This window comes from Erythrolamprus reginae, chromosome 10, assembly GCF_031021105.1.
Source record: "Erythrolamprus reginae isolate rEryReg1 chromosome 10, rEryReg1.hap1, whole genome shotgun sequence".
Taxonomy (NCBI): domain Eukaryota; kingdom Metazoa; phylum Chordata; class Lepidosauria; order Squamata; family Dipsadidae; genus Erythrolamprus; species Erythrolamprus reginae.
Window position 1 is genome coordinate 11102101 of NC_091959.1, and position 24452 is coordinate 11126552.

General features: G+C 45.0%; 1 protein-coding gene across 1 annotated transcript; it reads left to right on the forward strand.

Moving 5' to 3' along the window:
- Window positions 1-1601: 1601 nt before the first annotated feature.
- On the forward strand, window positions 1602-23859 carry WHAMM (WASP homolog associated with actin, golgi membranes and microtubules). The gene is made up of 10 exons (XM_070762025.1): window positions 1602-2436; window positions 6058-6231; window positions 7620-7770; window positions 7858-8027; window positions 10655-10820; window positions 13127-13314; window positions 15191-15277; window positions 16975-17070; window positions 20111-20567; window positions 22274-23859. The coding sequence occupies exons 1-10, from the start codon at window positions 1816-1818 to the stop codon at window positions 22570-22572; spliced, it is 2409 nt and encodes an 802-aa protein (XP_070618126.1). The 5' UTR covers window positions 1602-1815; the 3' UTR covers window positions 22573-23859.
- Window positions 23860-24452: the final 593 nt, after the last annotated feature.

A 24452-nucleotide genomic window follows, 5' to 3' on the forward strand; every position in this document is an offset into this window, starting at 1 on the left:
AGAAGAAACATAGAAACGTGACGCTGTGTTATAGGTGCCTCCCACTGACTGTAAAAGCAAAAATGCTCATTTTGGATTTTGTTGATAAAGACCAAGCTGCTCAATTTTTTCCAATGTTAGAAAAACGCAGGTTTTTCCACCTCTGGTTCTCTAGAGCAGTGTTTCCCAACCTTGGCAACTTGAAGATATCTGGACTTCAACTCCCAGAATTCCCCAGCCAGCATGGGGATTTCTGGGAGTTGAAGTCCAGATATCTTCAAGTTGCCAAGGTTGGGAAACACTGCTCTAGGGGATTTTAAACATTGTCCCTCAAACGGTTTCTAAATTGTAGACGAACCTAGTAAGAGTGTAACATAGAAAATAAGCAAACAATAATAGCTCTTAAAAAGCTCCAGTCAAATTAGAGATGTAGTTTGACACTGAGGTTTGTGATAACTTTGTAGCTTCTCTGGGGAAGGATTGTGTTCCCTCAAGATCAGAAACTGGTACCCCTAGCTTGTGTTAATGCAAATATAAAATTGTGGATCTTTGCTAGTCGCCCATAAATAGAAGTCTTCTTTATTGGCCCATTTGATTGGAACCCACTGGTTGCCGATTAGTTTCCCGTCACAATTCAAAGGGTTGGTAATGACCTATAAAGCCCTACATGGCATCGGACCAGATTACCTATGAGACCCCCTTCTGCCACACGAATCCCAGTGGCCGATTAGGTCCCCCAGAGTTGGCCTTCTTCAGGTCCCGTCAACTAAACAATGTCATCAGGTGGGACCTGGAGAAGGACAGGGGACAGAAGGCACTCTGGTGCACTTATGCACGCCCCTTACTGACCACTTAGGAATCATAGAAACTTAGAAGATTGATAGCAGAAAAAGACCTCCTGGTCCATCCAGTCCGCCGTTATACTGTTTCCTGCATTTTATCTTAGGATGGATATATGTTTATCCCAGGCATGTTTCAATTCAGTGACTGTGGATTTACCAACCACGAAGTTTGTTCCAAACATCTGAGAAGAATCAGGGGAGGTCAACAGTCTAAGGGTAAAGTTTTTGGGGGTCAGGTGATGATGCTACAGAGTCCGGTAGTGAGTTCCATGCATCAACTACTCGGTTACTAAAATCGTATGTCCTGCAGTCGAGTTTGGAGCGGTTTACTTTTAAGTTTGCGTCTGTTGTGTGCTCGTGTGTTGTTGCGGTTGAAGCTGAAGCAGTCGTTGACAGGAAGGACGTGGACTGTGCTTAGGTCGTGTTTAAGGCGACGCAGTTCTAAGCTTTCTAAACCTACGAAAGTAAGGCTAGTTGGGTAGGGGATTCTGTTGCGAGTGGATTTCTGGGTTCGTTACCGAAATCCTAAAAGATCCCTCCAAAAAAGCATACCCTCCCGCTCCCCCCCCCCAAAAAAAACCCAGTAGGTGGGGAGAGAGAGAGGAAGAGGCATTTTTGCCTGTCCTCCCGAAATGCAGGCTTAGCCCAGAACACTCGTGATTTGTTAACCGAATGAGGAGTCACGGATTTCCCCCACGAGTTCAGAGCTCGCTCCCCCCCATCCCACCCCCTCCGAAGCTGGGCAGCCAATGACGAGTCCGGAGAGCCTGGCGTGACGTCAGAGGAGGAAGGACAACCAACCGGGCTGTTGTCATCTTGACACTTTCTCTTTCGTTCGAAGAAGGGGGGGCAAAAGTTTTCCGAGCGTTCTAGAACGCTGGGAGACCCCCCCGCAGGCGCTTTGAAGTTCTCCGGGCGCGCGTGGGAAAGCGCTTTCCCTTTTTCCTTTCCTTCCTTCCTTCCTTTCTTCCTTCCCTCTCTCTCTCTCTCGCCCATGGAGCTGGAGGAGACGCAGCCGGACAGCCTGGAGGGTTGGGTGGCCGTCAAATCAAACATCTTCGGCCAGCCCGAGCCGCCCCACAAGCTGCGCTTCTTGGTGGCTTGGAACGCCGTGGAGAGCAAGTTCGCGGTGACTTGCCACAATCGGACTTTGCAAGAGCGAGCCGGCGGGGAGACGGAAGGAGGGAAGGAGGAAGGAGAGAAGGAGGAGGAAGAAGAGGAGGATGAGGAAGAAGAAGATGAGCAGCAGCTGACCTGGGCCGGCTTGTACTCCCCGCAGGCCTTGGTGGGCGTCCATCGGCAGCTGGTGGCTTTGAACGCCGAGCTGGAGCCCTGCTTCCCCGCCTTGCCCCCCGCCCTGAGCGGTCCCAGCGGTTTCTGGGCGCTGCTCTTCCCCAGCTGCCCGGTTTTGGGCGAAACGGAGCTGGAGACCCTGTGTCGGCGCTTGGAAGCATACTTTGGTTGGGCCTTGGACGTCTGTGGACGGAAGACGCTCCTGGACGCGCTCTTCGCCCACGACCAGGAGGAGGAAGAGGAGTACTTTGAAAACATGCAGGAGTTTCGGAGGAAAAGCCTGAAGGGGCAGCTGACCGCGGCCAAGGAGACCTTGAGAGGGGTAGGCACTGAAGGACGAAGTGGGAAGGAGGGTGGGTTCATTTCACCAGTGTTTCCCAACCTTGGCAACTTGAAGATATTTGGACTTCAACTCCCAGAATTCCCCAGCCAGCGAATGCTGCCTGGGGAATTCTGGGAGTTGAAGTCCAGATATCTTCAAGTTGCCAAGGTTGGGAAACACTCCCTTTCACAACGCATCGCTCGCCAAAGGGAGCTTAAAGGAGGAGGCTTGGAGTAAGGGGCTTGGATGTGTGCGTATGCGAGGTGGGCTTTTGTTTCCCGACCCCAGAGGGGCTCAAGTAAACCCACGCTGAAAGTAAGCCAGCCCAGAGCAGTGTTTCCCCGACCTGGGAACTACACTTCCCAGCATCCTTAGGAATCTTGAGTAACGCGAGAGACGCCAGCAGTTGTAGTTCAGCAACCTCTGGAGTGCTACCGGTTTGCCCTTTTCCTTGCTAATACTGTAGTTTGCTCAGCTTTGGGACCGTCTCTATAAGAGAATTCTTTTATTGGCCAAGAAGGAAGGAAGGAGGGAAGGGAAGGGAGGAAGGAAGGAAGGAAGGAGAGGGGGAGAGGGAAGGAGGGAGGGAGGGAAGGAAGGAAGGAAGGAAGGAATAGAATTCTTTATTGGCCAAGTATGATTGGACACACAAGGAATTTGTCTTTGGTGCATCTGCTCTCAGTGTACATAAAAGAAAAAGATACATTTGTCAAGAATCATGAGATACAACAGTTAATGATTGTCATAGGGATCAAATAATCAATGAAGAAACAATCTATACTGGTAAAAATCTTAAGGATACAAGCAACAAGTTACAGTCATAAGTGGGAGGAAATGGGTGATAGGAATGATGAGAAAAAAATAGTAGTAATAGTAGTGGAGACTTAGTAAATAGTTGACAGTGTTGAGGGAATTATTTGTTTAGCAGAGTGATGACGTTTAGGGAAAAAACTGTTCTTGTGTCTAGTTGTCTTGGTGTGCAGAGCTCTGTAGCGAAGTTTTGAGGGTAGGAGTTGAAATAGTTTATGTCCAGAATGTGAGGGGTCAGTAAATATTTTCACCGCCCTCTTTTTGACTCGTGCAGCATACAGGTCCTCAGTTAAAGGCAGGTTGGCAGCAATTGTTTTTTCTGCAGTTCTGATTATCCTCTGAAGTTTGTGTCGGTCCTGTTGGGTTGCAGAACCGAACCAGACAGTTATAGAGATTCAAATGACAGACTCAATGATTCCTTTGTAGAACTGTATCAACAGCTCCTTGGGCAGTTTGAGCTTCCTGAGTGGACTTCCACTCCCAGTATTCCCCAGCCAATGGAATTTGAAGTCCGCCCTTCTTAAAATGCCAAACCTTGATAAACAATGTGATGAGCCATAAACCACCTTTAGGAAAGCAGACGTTAAGCCAAAGCAAACAAATCACGGGACTTCAATCCGGTCAAAGTCTTTTAGTTAAGAGCACACTGTAGTTCCCCTGATTGACAGGTTAATAATAATAATAATAATAATAATAATAATAATAATAATAATAATAATAATAATAATTAAAAAAAACAAAAACAAAACAGAAACTTGGAAGGGACCTTAGAGGTCCTCTAGTCCAACCCCCTGCTTAGGTATTTAAAATATCTGACTTTCATTCCTCTTAATCAGTATCCCCAAATATTTGGGGGGCGAGAGAGCATAGTATTGTGGAAGAGAGAAGAGGGGTTGCAGCCATCAGCAAATACTTAACCTCAACTAAATCTGACAGAAGGTTGGTTTAGATGTGAGGATGTTTGGAGCATCTCCTTGGAGAATAATAATATTTCTCTGGAGTTTCTTGGTCTGGTGACACGCTGTTCTTGAACGTGGAACCCTATAAACTAAAGTCTCCAACCATGGCAACTTTAAGACTTGCGGACTTCAACTCCCAGAGTTCCTCGCCCAGCAAAGCTTTATGGTTTACAGCAGGGGTATCTCCAACCTTGGCAACTTTTAAGACTTGTGGACTTCGATTCCTAGAGTTCCTCACCCAGTAAAGCTGGGAACTGAAGTCCACAAGTCTTAAAAGTTGCCAAGGTTGGAGACACCCCTGCTATAAACCATGAACATCACCTGTTCCTTCCAGCAAAGAGAAGAGTACCTTCTCTTTGCTGGTGAGGACCCCGTCTCAGCCCACGTCAAAAGATTCTTTAACATAGAAACATAGAAGATTGATGGCAGAAAATAACCTCATGGTCCATCTAGTCTGCCCTTATACTATTTCCTGTATTTTATCTTAGGATGGATCTATGTTTTTTTTTAAATATATATTTATTAATTTTTTCCTTTTTTTTCAAAGTACATAGTCATATTTACAGATGAATCTACATCGTATATACATTCCTATCGACATTGTCTTCTAATTACTTTTAGATTTCTTGATGTTTTATTCCAATGCTTCTTTTAATTTTCTTTTTTTTTTGTCCATTGGTACCATTTTGTCCAGGTTTCATAATAGTCCGATTCTTTTCGATTATTAAGTTCCATTGTCAATCTGTCCATCTCTGCACAGTCGTATACTGTATTTTCTTGATGATCTCCTTGTCTTCAGGTATTTGCGGATTTTTCCAATTCTGTGCAAATACAATCCTTGCAGCTGTTGTAATATGCAAACTTAAATATTTTACATTTTTAGAATAGTTACCTCTCATAATACCCAATAGAAAAAATTCTGGTGTATATTCTATTTTTGCATTTGTTATTTGACACAACCAATTATTTATTTTTTCCCAGTATTTTCTTGTCTCTGGACATAACCACCATAGGTGAAAGAAAGTGCCTTGAGTGTTTTTACATTTCCAACACGTTGGGCTATAATTTTTGTGCATTTTAGCTAGTCTTTTGGGTGGAAGATGCCAACGGTATAGCATTTTATATTGGTTTTCTTTATATATTGTAGATTTTGTTAATTTAATATTTCTCTTCCAAATATGTTCCCATTCCTCTCTATATATATTGTGGCCAACGTTTTTCGCCCAGGCAATCATTGTACCTTTAACTATCTCCTCTGGTCTTTCATATTCCATCAAAGACAGACCAATGTAGAAGTGGCTGGAAGTAACATAGAAACATAGAAGTCTGACAGCAGAAAAAGACCTCATGGTCCATCCAGTCTGCCCTTATTCTATTTCCTGTATTTTATCTTAGGATGGATCTATGTTTATCCCAGATATGTTTAAGTTCAGTTGCTGTGGATTTTACAACTGCGTCTTCTGGAAGTTTGTTCCAAGCATCTACTACTCTTTTGGTAAAATTTCAACTCTGGTGGCATAAGGAATATTGTTGTGAGTAAGGAGTGGAGTATTCTTCTTGTGAAGTACCTCTGAACCCCTCTCAATCGTGTTAATGTCCAATATAAGGTGTGAATTCCAGGTGGACGAGCTGTATTCCAGAATTGGTCTGACAAAGGGTTTGTATGCCCTAGTTAGCAATAAAATGTTACCAGAGAAGAAAAATCCCTGTTAGATTTTCCACGTCTGTGAAAAGTTTAGCAAAGCAGGAAGAACAGAGTAAACGTTCTCGTTAAACCTCAGTTTGCAAAGAAGAAAACTGCTGCTTAATTCTCAAATTCACAAATAAATTCTCTATTTCCTCATCTTGGTAGGTTCTTCACAGGCACAAAGATGCTGATAAGCTGGTAGATTTAATGGATCTGTACAAGGAGGAAGATGACGCTTATTGGGAACTGGTGACCGTGGCCACTGAATTCTATCAATATTTGTTGTTACCGTTCCGAGACTTGAGAGAACTGGCCACGTTATATAGACTTGAGATTCTGGTAAGCCTCTTTTTCTACTCTTTCAAAACAAACAAACATATTCCAAGACTTAAGGATGTATGGATTTAGAACAGAATAGAGTAACAGAATTGGAAGGGACCTTGGAGGTCGTCAAGTCCAGCCCCTGCTTAGGCAGGAAACCCTTCACTACTTCAGACAGATGAATTATCTACTTAAAAACTTCCAGTGTTGGAGCATTCACAACTTCTGGTGGCAAGCTGTTCCACGGATTAATTGTTCTGACTGTCAGGAAATTTCTCCTTAGTTCTAAGTTGCTTCTCTCTTTGATTAGTTTCCACCCATTGCTTCTTGTCCTGCCCGCAGGTGCTTTGGAGAATAGAATAAAATAAACAGTATTGGAAGGGACCTTGGAGGTCTTCTAGTCCAACCCCCTACTTAGGCAGGAAACTCTACACTCCTTCAGCCGCCCCGAGTCTTCGGAGAGGGGCAGCATACAAATCTAATAAATAATAATAATAATAATAATAATAATAATAATAATAATAACAACATTATTATTATTATTATTATTATTATTATTATTATTATTATTAAATGGTTATCCAACATCATCTGATAAACTTCCAGTGTTGGAGCATTCACAACTTCTGGGGGCAAGCTGTTCCACAGATTAATTGTTCTAACTGTCAGGAAATTTCTCCTTAGTTCTAAGTTGCTTCTCTCTTTGATTAATTTCCATCCATTACCAAAAAAAGAGCCAAAAGTGCTTGGGAAAGCACACAACCTGGATGAATGAGAATCTCCAGAATTCCCCCAACTATAAAGCCCTACATGGCATCGGACCAGGATATCTGCGAGACTGCCTTCTGCCACACGAATCCCAGCGACCGGTTAGGTCCCACAGAGTTGGCCTTCTCCGGGTCCCGTCGACTAAACAATGTTGTCGGGCGGGACCCAGAGGAAGAGCCTTCTCTGTGGTGGCTCCGACCCTCTGGAACCAGCTCCTCCCTGAGATTAGGATTGCCCCCACCCTCCTTGCCTTTCGTAAACTCCTTAAGACCCACCTCTGCCGTCAGGCATGGGGGAATTGAAACATCTCCCCCTTGCCCATGTAGTTTTTGTGTATGATTCAAATGTGTGCTTGTTTTTTATATATTTGGGTTAGATTGCTAAATATTAGATTTGTTACTATGTACTGTTTTTTACCATTGTTGTGAGCTGCCCCAAGTCTGCGGAGAGGGGCGGCATATAAATCCAATTAATCTAATCTAATCTAATCTAACTTCGAAATCTGTTTCCCATTTGCATAAGACCTTGTGGTGAATGGAAGCTGCATTCATAGATGAATGCAAGTTCTAAGGGCAACCTCTAGATTTTGGGGTGGTGGACGATTTGGACGGTGTTGTCAAAAACGTCTCTCCGTGCAGAAATCCTTGCAAGCCGACCGGCTGGGCCCCAAGAGGGTCGAAGCTTTGCAGAAAGAGGGCAAGGAATGGACGGACCAAGCGGAGGAAGCCGTATGCTCCATTCAAAACATCACCGTGGGCTACTTCAAGGAAACCGTGACTGCGCTCGCAGGTGAGCAAAAGAGAAGGAAGGGCAAGATTCTTCTTAGCCACCTCAACGCTTAACCCCCTCTTCATTTTTTGGTTCCTATTCATCCAGCAATGCACAAACAGATGGAGCAGGATCAAAAGCGATTTGGCCAAGCCGCCTGGGCCTCCGTCTCTCCAAGATTGGAAAACTTAAAATATCTGCTAGCGAAAGAAACCCTTCAGCACATGAGAGCCAAGGAATTGTGCTTCAAGCACAAAAGAGTCGACATCAGAAAGCAGGTAAGGTTACCTGGCTTAGGACCAGTCTATTTACGGGACCGCCTACTACCGCATACTTCCCAGCAGCCAATAAGGGACCATAGAGTTGGCATTCTCAAGGTGCCATCTGACAAACAATGTCAGTGGGCGGGAGCATGGGGAAGGGCCTTCTCTGCAGTGGCCCCAGACCTTTGGAACCAACTGCTCTCTTGAGAGCTGCACTATCCCTACCCTACCGGCAGAATACAGTCGTGTGAGCAGTCATGGGCCTCCCTAGACATGCCCATATTTCTCCAAACTCCACGGACTGCATTGGCTGCCGATTGGTTTCACCCAGTGGTTAGAGTTCAGGCTACTTCAGCTAATTACTAGCTGTAGTTTATTTTATTTATTTATTTTGTCCAATACACAATGAGGGTTTTAGTGGGCATATATCTATATACACATAGTAAAATACATGATGAAGGTTATAGAGGAGATACTCATAGTAAAATATATCTAAGAAATAATAGAAAAGAAGATATAGTAATAGAACATGTCAATGAAAGAATAGAAGAAGAGATATAGGAATAGAAGAAAGGTGTAGGAGATATAAGAGAGCAATAGGACAGGGGACGGAAGGCACTCTAGTGCACTTGTACTCGCCCCCTTACTGACCTCTTAGGAATCTGGATAGGTCAACCATAGATAATCTAAGGGTAAAGTGTTGGGGGTTTGGGGATGACACTATGGAGTCCGGTAATGAGTTCCACGCTTCGACAACCCGGTTACTGAAGTCATATTTTTTACAGTCAAGTTTGGAGCGGTTAATATTAAGTTTAAATCTGTTGTGTGCTCTTGTGTTGTTGTGGTTGAAGCTGAAGTAGTCGCCGACAGGCAGGACGTTGCAGCATATGATCTTGTGGGCAATACTTAGATCTTGTTTAAGGCGTCTTAGTTCTAAACTTTCTAGGCCCAGGATTGAAAGTCTAGTCTCATAGGTTATTCTATTTCGAGTGGAGGAGTGAAGGGCTCTTCTGGTGAAGTATCTTTGGACATTTTCAAGGGTGTTAATGTCTGAGATGCGATATGGGTTCCAAACGGATGAGCTGTATTGGAGGATGGGTCTGGCAAAAGTTTTGTACGCTCTGGTAAGTAGTGTGAGATTGCCAGAGCAGAAGGTACATAGGATTAGGTTTACAACTCTTGAAGCCTTCTTGGCTATATTGTTGCAGTGGGCTTTGGCACTTAAATCTTTTGTTATTCGTATACAGTACCAAGGTCTTTAACCGAGTGGGGATTATCTGTGATAATTTGATTATTCAGTTCGTATTTGGAATTCAGCAGTTCAAATCTCACCGCCGGGTCAAGGTTGACTCAGCCTCCCATCCTTCTAAAGTGGGTCAAACGAGGACCCAGATTGTTGGGGGCAAGAGGCTGATTCTGTAAACTGCATACAGAGGGCTGTAAAAGCATTATGAAGCGATATTTATTTATCTATCTATCTATTTATTTATTTATTTATTCACTCACTCACTCACTCATTCATTCATTCATTCATTCATTTATTTATTTATTTATTTATTTATTATTTATTTAGATTTGGATGCCGCCCCTCTCCGCAGACTCGGGGCGGCTCACACCAAGGCATAAACAAATCGTAACAAATCCAAATAAATTTAAATATTTAAAAAAGTTTAAAAAGAACCCTAATATACTAACAAGCACACACACAAACATACCATACATAAATTGTACATGCCCGGGGAAGATGTTTCAGTTCCCCCATGCCTGACGGCAAAGGTGAGTTTTAAGAACTTTACGGAAGGCAGGGAGAGTAGGGGCAGTTCTAATCTCCGGGGGGCATTGGTTCCAGAGAGTTGGGGCCATCACAGAGAAGGCTCTTCCCCTGGGACCCGCCAGCCAACATTGTTTAGTTGATGGGACCCGGAGAAGGCCCACTCTGTGGGACTTAATCGGTCGCTGGGATTCGTGCGGCAGGAGGCGGTCTTGGAAGTATTCTGGTCCAATGCCATGAAGGGCTTTAAAGGTCATAACCAACACTTTGAATTGTGACCGGAAACTGATCGGCAACCAATGCAGACTGCAGAGTGTTGGTGTAACATGGGCATATTTGGGAAAGCCCATGATTGCTCTCGCAGCTGCATTCTGCACGATCTGAAGTTTCCGAACACTTTTCAAAGGTAGCCCCATGTAGAGAGCGTTACAGTAGTCGAACCTCGAGGTGATGAGGGCATGAGTGACTGTGAGCAATGAGTCCCGGTCCAGATAGGGCCGCAACTGATGCACCAGGCGAACCTGGGCAAATGCCCCCCTCGCCACAGCTGAAAGATGGTTCTCTAATGTGAGCTGTGGATCGAGGAGGACGCCCAAGTTGCGGACCCTCTCCAAGGGGGTCAATGATTCCCCCCCCCCAGGGTAATGGACGGACAGATGGAATTGTCCTTGGGAGGCAGGACCCACAGCCACTCCGTCTTATCCGGGTTGAGTTTGAGTCTGTTGACACCCATCCAGGCCCCAACAAGTCTAAATGCTATTGCTATTATTATCTCAACCATCTTTTCTCCAAAGCGCCTCCTTTTGCATGTAATAGTTGTGGCCTTAATTTTAAAAAATCTACTGGGGTTTTTTGGGGGGATCTTCCCAAGATGGAGACGCTCAGCGAGCAGAAAAACGACGTGGCTCAAGTGGAAAAACTGGAACTCGAATATTACGAAACCCAATTGGAGCTGCACGACGTACAGTTTGAAATACTGAAGAATGAGGAAATGTTGCTGGTTACGCAGCTGGAGACGTTGAGGAGGCAAATCAAGGGTGAGGATTGAAAACAGACTATGTTGCCTGCGCTTTGCATTTTAATCTATTTCTTGTTGGCACTCGACGGTTCTCCCTTCCTTGCATTTCTCCAAGTTCTGTGATGCAATAAATGTATTTATTGAGGAGAGAGGATAAAAGTTTGGGAGGGGAAAAAACATGCCAGGGAAAATTGCAGTAGGAAACAGGAAACATTTTATCTGTAGAATCTCCCATTTAAATCTGACTGTTCCAAGTTTTTTTAAAAAAAACTTTATTAAATATATAAAGTGATACCTCATCTTACAAACGCCTCATCATACAAACTTTTCGAGATACAAACCTGGGGTTTAAGATTTTTTTGCCCCTTCTTACAAACTATTTTCACCTTACAAACCCACCGCCGCCGATGGGATGACCCGCCTCAGGACTTCTGTTGCCAGCGAAGCACCTGTTTTTGCACTGCTGGGATTCCCCTGAGGCTCCCCTCCATGGGAAACCCCACCTCCGGACTTCCGTTGACAGTGAAGCACTTGTTTTTGCGATGCTGGGATTCCCCTGCTGGGATTCCCCTGCAGCATTGCAAAAACACAGAAATCCAGAGATGGGGTTTCCTATGGAGGGGAGCCTCAGGGGAATCCCAGCAGCGCAAAAACAGGCGCTTTGGCTGGCAAAAGGGGTGAATTTTGGGCTTGCAAGCATTAATCACTTTTCCATTGATTCCTATGGGAAACATTGTTTCGTCTTACAAACTTTTCACCTTAAGAACCTCGTCCCGGAACCAATTAAGTTTGTAAGACAAGGTATCACTGTACATTAAAACAAAAATAACTGTACATTAAAACAACAAAATAACAATATATACATATAACATACAAAAAGAGAAAAAAATAAAGCATCTTGCTTTATACATGGAATATTTGGTATCATAGCTTAGTATCAGCACCACCTAAGTAGTGGCGTAGTTGGTTTGCAGCTCATACATAGTACAAAAAGGAATATTTTCCTTTTAATATTTATTACATATATATTACATATATATACAACCTTTTGGTTTTCTTGTTAGTATATCCATTTTATTTCATTTTCTCAATGGTATAGTAATGCTTCTTTAGTAATATTTTCTCTTAATATCAATTTAATTTTTCCAAGTTTAGATAGATACATAGATAGGATAGATTGGATGGATGGATGGATGGATGGATGGATGGATAGATAGATAGATAGATAGATAGATAGATAGGTAGGTAGGTAGGTAGGTAGGTAGGTTGGTCGATATAATGACAGAGGGGGAGAGAGATGTTAGAAAGATGTTAGATAGATGATAGATAGATAGAGATGGATGATAGACAGATAAATAGATAGTTAAGTAAAGGTATGTACAGTGATACCTTGTCTTACGAACTTAATTGGTTCCGAGATGAGGTTCGTAAGGGGAAAAGTTCATAAGACGAAACAATGTTTCCCATAGGAATCAATGGAAAAGCGATTAATGCGTGCAAGCCCAAAACTCACCCCTTTTGCCAGCTGAAGCGCCTGTTTTTGCGCTGCTGGGATTTCCCTGAGGCTCCCCTCCATGGGAAACCCCACCTCCGGACTTCCGTGTTTTTTGCGATGCTGTAGGGGAATCCCAGCAGGGCACTTTGCTGGCAACGGAAGTCCAGAGGTGGGGTTTCCCAGCGAGGGGAGCCTTAGCGAAATTGCAGCATCACAAAAACATGGAAGATCAAAGGTGGGGTTTCCCATGGAGGGGAGCCTCAGGGGAATCCCAGCAGCGCAAAAACGGATGCTTCGCTGGCAACAAAAGTCCGGAGGTGGAGCATCCCAGTCGTGGCGGCTTGGGTTCGTAAGGTGAAAATAGTTCGGAACAAGAGGGAAAAAAATCTTAAACTCCAGGTTCGTATCTCGAAAAGTTTGTATGACGAGGGGTTCGTAAGACAAGGTATCACTGTATGTGTGTATGTGTGTATGTATGTATGTATGCATGTATGTATGTATGTATGTATGTATGAGTTTCATGGCAAGGCAGCAAAGCTGGTAGGAGAAGTGGGTTCTCTCTCAGTTCGGCCCAGGTCAGGCATATCAGTAACGGCAACTGCCGATGGTTCGGAAAACCAGTAGTGGCGGCAACACAAGGCTCCACCCACCCATCCAGATGTCGCCATTTTGTTTTTTAATCCTCTCAGCATGCACAAAACCCTCCTGCATATGCGCAGAGGGTGCAAATTGCACACTACCGAACTTCCGGTAGAGAAGGTAAGTCGACTTCACAGCTGGATAGGTTGCGTATTCAACTGACCAAAATCCTTGCCCCTCTTCTTCCTCAGAGATCCTGAACGAAGTCATTTATTACGACACCTGTGAAAGCTCTGAGGAATTGGAAGCCATGGATCGGGCCCTGGAAACCAGCTGTGCCGCTTCTTTTAAAGTGGCCCAGCTCAGGCAGAGGATCCAGCAGCTGGAGACGAGACGGGGGATTATCTGCTCCAGGAGAGCTTATCTCAGGAACAAGAAGGTAACTCAACTGTTGGCTTGTTTTGGTTAGGCTATGAAACCTTCGACAACACCGAGCAGAGAATTTTAACAGAGCGTGGATGTGTGATAAAGCCAAGACACAGACTTAGTTAAATAAGTATTATTTACATATAAACAAAATATAAACAATCCAGAATAAGCACGAAGCAAATACAGAATAATACGCACTGAGCAATTGCAAGACTAGCACAAAGCAAAATACAATATACTGTAGATAACAAGCACGAAGCTAAAATACAATATAGATAATAAGCACAAAGCTTATACAATATAGATAAAAGCACAAAGCTTATACAAGCACAAAGCTTAAACACAACTCCCCCATCTCTCAGGCAAAAGTAAAGGAGGTGACTGAGCAAAATAATGAGCTTTTATACCTTCAATGAGGAAGTGATGAAACAGCCTTGAATATTAACTCTTCAAGTACAAGTTAACTCTTTAAGTGCACATTAACTTTTTAAGCACAAGTTTGGTACAAGTGTACAATATGCAGTTTACAATGGCAATCCCTAACAACCATGTACCTTGTACTAACACTCACCCAGAAAAGTCTTTGTGAGTTTGTGTGCATTGCGTTATTGTGGGGCCACCTCAGCCAGCCTCACAACCCATTCCATGTTAGGATGTAGGGCTACCTCTCTACCATTTTTTTAAAAAAAATATTTTTAAAAATGTATTAAGAATCTTAACAAACGCACAGGAAAAAAACCACACAGTGAACGACAATAACAAAGAAAAATCAAAAAGAAAGGGAAAAAAATATCAAAGCGATATTAATGATAACAATAGTCTTTCTTAATCAGTAATACTTATTCTCATTTCTACTCCTCTCTTCACTTTTTATCACTCGCTTTTATTTCAAACACGTCTGTCACTTTTCACATCTGTGACTCTGACCCACCGAGCTTTTTCTTATCATCAGTTGGCAGAAACTCTCCAGAATTGCAAAGAAGGATCTTTTTTTCAACCCTGCTTGGAGATGGCAGGTATTTGGGCTGGAACAACTTCGTTTGCCAAGGATGCTGTCATGTCTTCCCCACCACCACCACCACAATAGAAACATAGAAGATTGACGGCAGAAAAAGACCTCATGGTCCATCTAGTCTGCCCTTATACTATTTCCTGTATTTTATCTTAGGATGGATATATGGGGAAGAGCCTTCTCTGTGGCGGCCCCGACTCTCTGGAACCAGCTCCCCCCAGAGATTAGAACTGCCCCCACCCTCCTGGCCTTTCATAAACTCCTCAAGACCCACCTTTGTCATCAGGCATGGGGGAATTGAGATATCTCCCCCGGGCCTATATAATTTATCTATGGTATGTTTGTAGGTATGTTTGCTTAAAAATGGGTTTTTTTAACTATCTTAAATTTTAAATTGTATATTATTAGATTTGTTATGAATTGTTTTATTGTGTTGTGAGCCGCCCCGAGTCCATGGAAAGGGGCAGCATACAAACCAACCAAACAAACAAACAAACAAACAAACGTACGTACGTACGTACGTATGTATGTATGTATGTATGTTTATCCCAGGCATGTTTAAATTCAGTTACTGTGGATTTACCAACCACATCTGCTGGAAGTTTGTTCCAAGCATCTACTACTCTTTCAGTCAAATCATATTTTCTCATGTTTCCCCCAACTAATATTTTCTCATGTTTCCCCCAACTAACCTCAGATTGTGCCCCCTTGTTTTTGTGTTCAGTCCTTTGCCTGGGGCCTTGAATTGTATTTTTCAGAAAGTTAAAAAAGCTAGGAATCCAATATTCCGATTGGATGGATTTAATTTCTTCTTCAAATCTTCTGATTTTGGCAAGTGGCATTTTTCCACTGTTTTTTTTTAAAATCCTTTTAGGACCAATGTGAGGAGAGCCGGCGTTTGAGGATCCAGGAGGCCCAGGAGACCACGCGCTACTTCCAACAGCATCACAACATCCAAATTGTAGGTATTAAGCAATAGAGAGAGAAAGCAAATATAGCAACTGACTATAACTCCTTAAAATAAACACACCTCTTCCTGGGATTGCACATCTGCCTTTCACAGTTGCCTTCAGGTGTGGCACTTGGATTGAGGTATGCACTTTGGAGTTGAGACTTCAGAGCGGTTTTTGGAAATCAGATCAGAAATACTGCACAATACCCTTAAGCTTTTCCTCCTCTCCCCTCCTCTCCTCTCGTCTTCTCCCCTCTCGTCTCCTCTCCTCTCGTCTTCTCCCCTCTCGTCTCGTCTCCTCTCGTCTCGTCTCCTCTCGTCTTCTCCCCTCTCCTCTCGTCTCCTCTCCTCTCGTCTTCTCCCCTCTCCTCTCGTCTCGTCTCGTCTTCTCCCCTCTCGTCTCGTCTCCTCTCGTCTCGTCTCCTCTCGTCTTCTCCCCTCTCCTCTCGTCTCCTCTCCTCTCGTCTTCTCCCCTCTCCTCTCGTCTCCTCTCCTCTCGTCTTCTCCCCTCTCCTCTCGTCTCGTCTCGTCTTCTCCCCTCTCGTCTCGTCTCCTCTCGTCTCGTCTCCTCTCGTCTTCTCCCCTCTCCTCTCGTCTCCTCTCCTCTCGTCTTCTCCCCTCTCCTCTCGTCTCGTCTCGTCTTCTCCCCTCTCGTCTCGTCTCGTCTCGTCTCCTCTCGTCTTCTCCCCTCTCCTCTCGTCTCCTCTCCTCTCGTCTTCTCCCCTCTCCTCTCGTCTCGTCTCGTCTTCTCCCCTCTCGTCTCGTCTCCTCTCGTCTCATCTCCTCTCGTCTTCTCCCCTCTCCTCTCGTCTCCTCTCCTCTCGTCTTCTCCCCTCTCCTCTCGTCTCCTCTCCTCTCGTCTTCTCCCCTCTCCTCTCGTCTCCTCTCCTCTCGTCTTCTCCCCTCTCCTCTCGTCTCGTCTCGTCTTCTCCCCTCTCGTCTCGTCTCCTCTCGTCTCGTCTCCTCTCGTCTTCTCCCCTCTCCTCTCGTCTCCTCTCCTCTCGTCTTCTCCCCTCTCCTCTCGTCTCGTCTCGTCTTCTCCCCTCTCGTCTCGTCTCCTCTCGTCTCGTCTCCTCTCGTCTTCTCCCCTCTCCTCTCGTCTCCTCTCCTCTCGTCTTCTCCCCTCTCCTCTCGTCTCCTCTCCTCTCGTCTTCTCCCCTCTCCTCTCGTCTCCTCTCCTCTCGTCTTCTCCCCTCTCCTCTCGTCTCGTCTCGTCTTCTCCCCTCTCCTCTCGTCTCCTCTCGTCTTCTCCCCTCTCCTCTCGTCTCCTCTCCTCTCGTCTTCTCCCCTCTCGTCTCGTCTCGTCTCGTCTCGTCTTCTCCCCTCTCGTCTCCTCTCCTCTCGTCTTCTCCCCTCTCGTCTCCTCTCCTCTCTTCTCCCCTCTCCTCTCCTCTCGTCTTCTCCCCTCTCCTCTCGTCTCATCTCCTCTCATCTTCTCCCCTCTCCTCTCGTCTCCTCTCGACTTCTCCCCTCTCCTCCTCTCCTCTCTTCCGCCCTCTCTTCTCCTTTCTTTTTTCTCTTCCCTTCTTCTGCCTCTCCTTCCCTCCTCTCTTTTTTCTCCTCCCTTTCCCCCTCCCTCTTACCATTCCATAATTTAGGCAATCTGTTATCAGGCCCCCAACCATTTTGCAATGTTCGAAGCTCCTTAGCCGCGTTGGGAACAGCGTCCTCTCCGCGCGCATTAAAGGTTGTCCTTCTAACTGCAGAAAAGGGAGAAGAGAAAAGAAGACGAGAAGAAGAAAAAAGCCTGGATAAAGGAAGAGAGGCAGAAGACTCTGGAGAGGCTTAAATCATTCAAGGAGGCAAGTATCATCGCCATTTATCTTGTCCCTCCGCACTCCCACAGCATATTTCGCCAGGACCGATGAGCATTGGTCCGGCCTGGTCAGCCACAAGGACAGCATCAATCATGAGATAACAACTCCCGGATTTTAGGAAGCACAAAGAGGGCACCGGTAGGTTTGGCACAGAATTTAATGAGTGTCACCTTGAAATGAAAGCACAACGGAAGTGGCATGTATAGAGAAATGATGAAGCTCAGCTTTCTACAAAAACTGCTGCTTTATAACAGGGGTGGGTGGATTGGTGGGCGTGGGAAAATGGGCTTTTTCCTAGTTGCTACAGGTTTACTGTCACGCCCTCTGGATATAAATCTAAATAAGAGACCTGCTAGAACAGATCGAAACTCCACCCAGTTTACAAATCCCAGCGACCGATAAGGTCCCACAGAGTTGGCCTTCTCCGGGTCCCGTCGAGTAAACAATGTCGTTTGGCAGGCCCCAGGGGAAGAGCCTTCTCCGTGGCGGCCCTGGCCCTCTGGAACCAACTCCCCCCGGAGATTAGAACTGCCCCCACCCTCCCTGTCTTTCGTAAACTACTCAAGACTCATTTATACCGCCAGGCATGGGGGAGTTGAGATAGCTCTTCCCCCTAGGCCATTACAAGTTATGCATGGTATGCTTGTGTGTATGTTTGGTTTTATAATAGAGGTTTTTAGTTGTTTTTTTAGTATTGGATTGTACATGTTGTGTTTATTATTGTTGTTAGCCGCCCCGACTACGGAGAGGGGCGGCATACAAATCCAATAAATTATTATTAATTATTATTATTTCAAGTCATAAACTCAACAGACATATTTATTTATTCATTTATTAGTTGGACTTATATGCCACCCTTGTACGTGGACTCGGGGTAGCTCACAGCATCTCAATAGCAAAAATACAATATGTAAACATTTCTAGGTCCAATTCACAGTGATAATGAATTTAAAATTATTTTTAAAAATTACTTTTAAAAATCAAGCATTCACATACCTATAGATAATGTTTAAGGAAATACAAAAACAGACGGGTAAATAGAGAAAGCCATTTACATACCTACCTCTTTACCTCTCTGTTATGTTTATCTATCGACACCTCTGCAAATTTATAAGTGTATATACCTACTGTCTACCCATCTTAACTTACCATGCCTATCCTATCTAGCACAATTACTCCCAAAACCCACAAAAAACAGGCATAAAGATGTTCTGCCGGGCTCTCTGGTAGGAGCCTCCCGAAAATTCAAGGGTACAAATTTCAGACACACACACGTTTGAAAATTCAAAACAATGTTCTTTATCACAAAATTCAAAATAAACTAAGCACTCTTTTTGTATTGCAAAGAGCACTCGTCCCAAAACAACCCGGTAGTCTGTACAATTTCCCTTAAGCAGTCATTAAGTACTTAGCTAGCAGTTGTGAAGAAACTTCACACCCCTTCTTCTTCCAAGGAAGTGAGACACGCACACACATTGCTTTGGTTTCAAAGTCGTGAAAAATCAACAAACGAAGTCCAGAAAACAGCAACACACAATTCCTGAAGAACTGCGATCAGATACTCTTTCACAACAGCCAAACCCATATGCTGCTATTTATAGCAGCAGCCCTAGTTACTGGAGCCCCACTCAACCACAGGTGGCCTCATTTTCTCTTGTAATAATCCTTCAGTTGTTGTCTCCTATGCATCACTCTACGCATGCATGGATGTATTGTTAATTCTTGTTTAGAATCCAAGGATGATACAGATGATTGATCTCCTCCTGGGCTGTCTGCCAAACTCCCCTCTTCCCTGTCACTCATGCTTCCTTGGTCAGAGGAGGCTTCGTTGGCAGATTCCAGCAGGAACAAAACAGGCCTGCGGCATGTGGATGTCTCCCCCACATCCACCTGCACATTCCTTGGGGCAGGAGCTGGGCCAGAGCTAACCACAACAATCTACCCATCTTACTTACCATGCCTATCCTATTTTCTTGAATAAAATACATTGTATATAGATATATAAATAAGAAATATAATGAAATGGGCTATGATCTGTAAAAGACTGTCGTGATGTATTTTTATTTTTAATCTGTAGAAATCATTTTTTTAAAAAAAGATTGTTCAGTTCTCAAGTCTTCAGTTCATGAAGAATCTTCTTAGATGAGAACCAAAATCAGATCGTGATCTGCAGCTGCGAGAGCAATCATGGGCTTCCCTAGGTATGCCCATGTTACATCAACACTCCGCAGTCTGCGTTGGTTGCCGATCAGTTTCCGGTCACAATTCAAAGTGTTGGTTATCACCTATAAAGCCCTTCATGGCATCGGGCCAGAATATCTCCGGGACCGCCTTCTGCTGCACGAATCCCAGCGACCAGTTAGGTCCCACAGAGTTGGCCTTCTCCAGGTCCCGTCAACTAAACAATGCCGTTTGGTGGGACCCAGGGGAAGAGCCTTCTCTGTGGCGGCCCCGACCCTCTGGAACCAGCTACCCCCAGAGATTAGAATTGCCCCCACCCTCCTCGCTTTTCGTAAACTCCTTAAAACCCACCTCTGCCGTCAGGCATGGGGGAATTGAAACATCTCCCCTTTGTGTGTGTGCTTGTTAGTATATTGGGGTTCTTTTAAACTTTTTTAAATATTTAAATTTATTTGGATTTGTTACGATTTGTTTATGCCTTGTTGTGAGCCGCCCCGAGTCCGCAGAGAGGGGCGGCATACAAATCTAAATAATAAATAAATAAATAAAATAAATAATAAATATAATGAAATGGGCTATGATCTGTGTAAAAGACTGTCATGATGTATTTTTATTTTTAATCGGTAGAATTCATTTTTTAAAAAAAGATTGTTCAGTTCTCAAGTCTTCAGTTCATGAAGAATCTTCTTGGATAAGAACCAAAATGTTTTCAATGGGGGGGGGGGGAGAAAAACAGAAAGCAAAATTGTCTTTTGGGAAAGCACCTTTGGGATGTCCAAGGGTTTGATAGCCTTGATAGTGGATTAATTCCAGTCAGCTCACTGGCTGTTTTCTCCCCTTGCAGAAATGTCCTGCCCAGTTTGTGCTGAAGACTTCCCGCTCTCAACCGGTCAACTCCAAGCAGGCTGGACCAAAACGGGCTCCAACAGTTCCCCCACCAGCAAGGAAAGGTCCAGCTGCCAAGCAGTCCACGAATGTTCATCCGACACAAGTCAGGACTTCCAAAGCAGCATCTCGGAAGCCTCCCAGAGATATTCCCATCCAGATTTTTGCACCAACGCATGGGCCGGAACCTCCCAAGGAAGGGGTGGGGCCACCGCTATCTGTGCCCCCACCTCCACCCCCACCTCCTCCGCCTCCTCTTCCACCCCCGCCCCCAAGTGTCCAGACTGTTTGCCTGAAAAGCCCAGGAGCCCAAGAGAAAGCAGAGGCGCTTGTGTGTGAAGGCTCGGCCAAAGGAACGACTTCCTCGCAGAGAGGAGCAGATGGTGCGTCCAGATGCCCAACCAAGAATTACACAGGTAAAGAGAAAGAGCCAGGGATGAGATTCAATTTTTTCCCTACTGGTTCTGTTGGGTATGGCAAGGGTAGGATACTGTAAAATCTCCATTCTCGTCCCACTCCAGGGGAAGGATACTGCAAAATCCCATTCCCTCCTCACTCCTGGGGGAAGGACCCGGATTGTGGGGGCAATAGCCTAGCTCTTTTAAAAAGTGCTATTGCTAACATGTTGTAAGCCGCCCTGAATCTAAGGAAAAGGGCGGCATAAAAATTGAATAAATAAATAAATAATAAAATCCCATTCTCTCCCCTCTCCAGGGGAAGGATACTGCAAAATCCCATTCTCTCCACACTCCAGGAGTAAAGATACTGCAAAATCCACATTCCCTCCCCAGTACTGGGGGAAGGATACTACAAAATACCCATTCCCTCCCCTCTTCAGGGGAAGGATACTGCAAAATCCCATTCCCTCCCCTCTTCAGGGGAAGGATACTGCAAAATCCCATTCCCTCCCCTCTCCAGGGGAAGGATACTGCAAAATCCCCATTCCCTCCCCTCTTCAGGGGAAGGATACTGCAAAATCCACATTCCCTCCCCTCTTCAGGGGAAGGATTCTGCAAAATCCCATTCCCTCCCCTCTTCAGGGGAAGGATTCTGCAAAATCCCCATTCCCTCCCCTCTTCAGGGGAAGGATTCTGCAAAATCCCATTCCCTCCCCTCTTCAGGGGAAGGATACTGCAAAATCCACATTCCCTCCCCTCTTCAGGGGAAGGATTCTGCAAAATCCCATTCCCTCCCCTCTTCAGGGGAAGGATACTGCAAAATCCCCATTCCCTCCCCTCTTCAGGGGAAGGATTCTGCAAAATCCCATTCCCTCCCCTCTTCAGGGGAAGGATACTGCAAAATCCCATTCCCTCCCCTCTTCAGGGGAAGGATACTGCAAAATCCACATTCCCTCCCCACTTCAGGGGAAGGATACTGCAAAATCCACATTCCCTCCCCTCTCCAGGGGAAGGATACTGCAAAATCCACATTCCCTCCCCACTCCTGGGGGAAGGATACTGCAAAATCCCATTCCCTCCCCCCTTCAGGGGAAGGATACTACAAGGATACTACTCCCCCACTTCAGGGGGAAGGATACTGCAAAATCCCTTTTCTGTCCCCTCTTCAGGGGGAAGGATACTCCGAAATCCCCTTTCCCTCCCCACTCCTGGGGAAGGATACTCCAAAATCCCCTTTCTGTCCCCTCTTCAGGTGGAAGGATACTCCGAAATCCCCTTTCCCTCCCCACTCCTGGGGAAGGATACTCCAAAATCCCCTTTCCCTCCCCACTCCTGGGGAAGGATACTCCAAAATACCCATTCCCTCTCCTGGGGAAGGATACTCCAAAATACCCATTCCTTCCCCTCTCCTGGGGAAGGATACTACAAAATACCCATTCCCTCCCCTCTCCTGGGGAAGGATACTGCAAAATCCCATTCCTTCCCCACTCCTGGGGGAAGGATACTCCAAAATCCCCATTCCCTCCCCTCTCTAGGGGAAGGATACTCCAAAATCCCCATTCCCGGTTCTCCAAACTACTCAACATTTCCACTACCAGTTCTACAGAACCTGCTGAATTTCACCCCTGGATAGAGGGGTGAACATACACACACATATATGCACTTCAACCCACAACCACAATTGAACCCCAAAATCTTGAACCTTTTATCTTGTTCTTCCTCAGGGACCATGGATGAGGTCCTGGCATCCCTCAAGCGTGGGGAAGTCCTCCTTCGCAAAGTGGACCTGCCCCAACAGGTACCCTCCGCTGGCAACTCTCTCAACGACAGCATTCTTGCTGCCATTAGGCAAGGGGTTAAACTACGGAAGGTCACTCAAGAGCCCAAGGAAGGCGTCGCGAAGGGTTCGGGCAGTGAGCTGGAGCAAAGCATCAAGGCAGCCATCCAGAGGATTAAGAAGGTCTCGGCGGACTCCGACGATGATGAAAACGGAGACTGCGGCAACGAGGAGTGGAGCAGTTAACAGGGCCATTGGCTGGTTCAGAAGTTCGTGGGGGATCCTTCGGTGAGAAGACGGCTAACCGCAAAGGGAGCGCCAAACAGGGGTCTGGAGGGCCTGCAAGTTGGCTAACGTCCCGCATGAATTGGGCATCCCAGAATTGTTAGCAATAACTCACAAATGGACTTTGGGAGCAGCTGAAGAAGTGCGGGGAAAAGCTCCTGGATCAATGTCAGAGGTTTCCAAGCTTTCGAGTAAATTTGAGACGAGCCCTTGACCGACACAGAGTTTGAAGTTTGCACGGGGTTTTTTTCCTTCTCTTTTTGCAAGGGGATCAGCCCTCCTTAAGGCAGGGGTCCCCAACCTTATTGGGCCGTAACTGGGTGTTTGCAACTGGGTTGCAAGCATGTATGCATGCACCCATATATCTTCTCTTGCATAAGCAGTGGGCAAGCGCACACGTGTGTGTATGTGTGCTCCATTTGCACGAGTGTTAGGCAAACACACATGCCACTTGGTGTATTTTTAATTTATGCTTTGTCTGGCATGGCCAGAGCCATAAATGAGCTTCAACTCCGGTCCATATCAGAATAGATGGCAGAGTTTGTCTCTTTTGCCATGCGTCACATTTCTGTATTTTCCATGTGCCAAACATGAAATCTCTTTTATTTGGTTGAATACACTGCTGGAAAAAAATAAATGGAACACTCAGATAACACATCCTAGATCTGAATGAATGAAATATTCTCATTGAATATTTCATTTGCACAACTATTCCCTTTGCACTACAGCACGTGAAATTGACTGTCAATCAGCGTTGCTTCCTAAGTGGACAGTTTGATTTCACAGATATTTGATTTACTTGGAGTTATATTCTGTTGTTTAAGTGTTCCCTTTATTTTTTATTTTTTTTAGCAGTGTATGATAGAGACTGCTCTGTAGACCTTGATATGGTTTTCAACAGTAGCTCCAATAATCTCTTTAGCTAAAAACGTGGATACAGCAATCATGGAAAAAAATAATAATAATTCTCTTTCACCATTTTCTAAAACAGACAGAAATTTTAAAGTTAATTTTAAAGGATTTGTCTTGCAATAAACATTTAGCTTTCCAATTTAACTTGGATAGAAAATCCTTTTCAGATCTTTACAAATGTAAACTTTCCTCCCATTCACAATATGAAGGATAATGTATCTTGTTTCTAAATTTACAAAAAATGTACACCAATAATCACTTTTAAAATCCAATGTGGTTAAAACATATTGATTTGATGATCTTTTACATTGTCAGTGATAAATTTTCATCTTTGAAGACTTGGGCATAATGCGTTGTTATGTTGTTCTCAGCACAGTAGTTTTCAAATGATGCTCAAATTGAGAAATACAGTGCTTGTATACTCTTACAGAAGAGTAAGCACCACTAAACGTCTTGGGAACTATTGGCAGCTGCAATTATTTACTTATATGTACTCATATGAAAAGTTGCAAAAAAATTTACTACCACACTGGGCGTGGCTTATTGTGTGGGTGTGGCTTGATGGTCATGTGAGCAGGTGGGAGTGGCTTGATGGTCATGTGACCGGGGTGGCTTAAAGGTCATGTGACAGAGTGGGAGTGGCTTACCGACCAAGATAATTTTTCAAATACAGTGATCCCCCGGGTATCGTGATCCCGATCATTGCGAACGGCTATATGGCGATTTTTCAACCCGGAAGTCAAAACACCATCTGCACATGCGCGCCCTTTTTTTCTATGGCCACGCATGCGTAGATGGCGCCGGGCAGATCAGCTGCTGGGCGGCTTCCCTGGGTCTTCCCCCTCTTGCTGGCGGGAGGGCGAGCGGCGGGCATCAGCGAGGAGTTTCCCCACCGCCCATGCAAACTCCTCGCTGCCGCTCGCCCGCTC

Coding starts and splice junctions, on each gene's coding strand:
- WHAMM (XM_070762025.1), top strand. CDS start 1,816: ATGGAGCTGGAGGAGACGCAGCCGGACAGCCTGGAGGGTTGGGTGGCC. Junction 6,232..7,619: donor TATATAGACTTGAGATTCTG/GTAAGCCTCTTT, acceptor CTCTCCGTGCAG/AAATCCTTGCAAGCCGACCG. Junction 10,821..13,126: donor GTTGAGGAGGCAAATCAAGG/GTGAGGATTGAA, acceptor CTTCTTCCTCAG/AGATCCTGAACGAAGTCATT.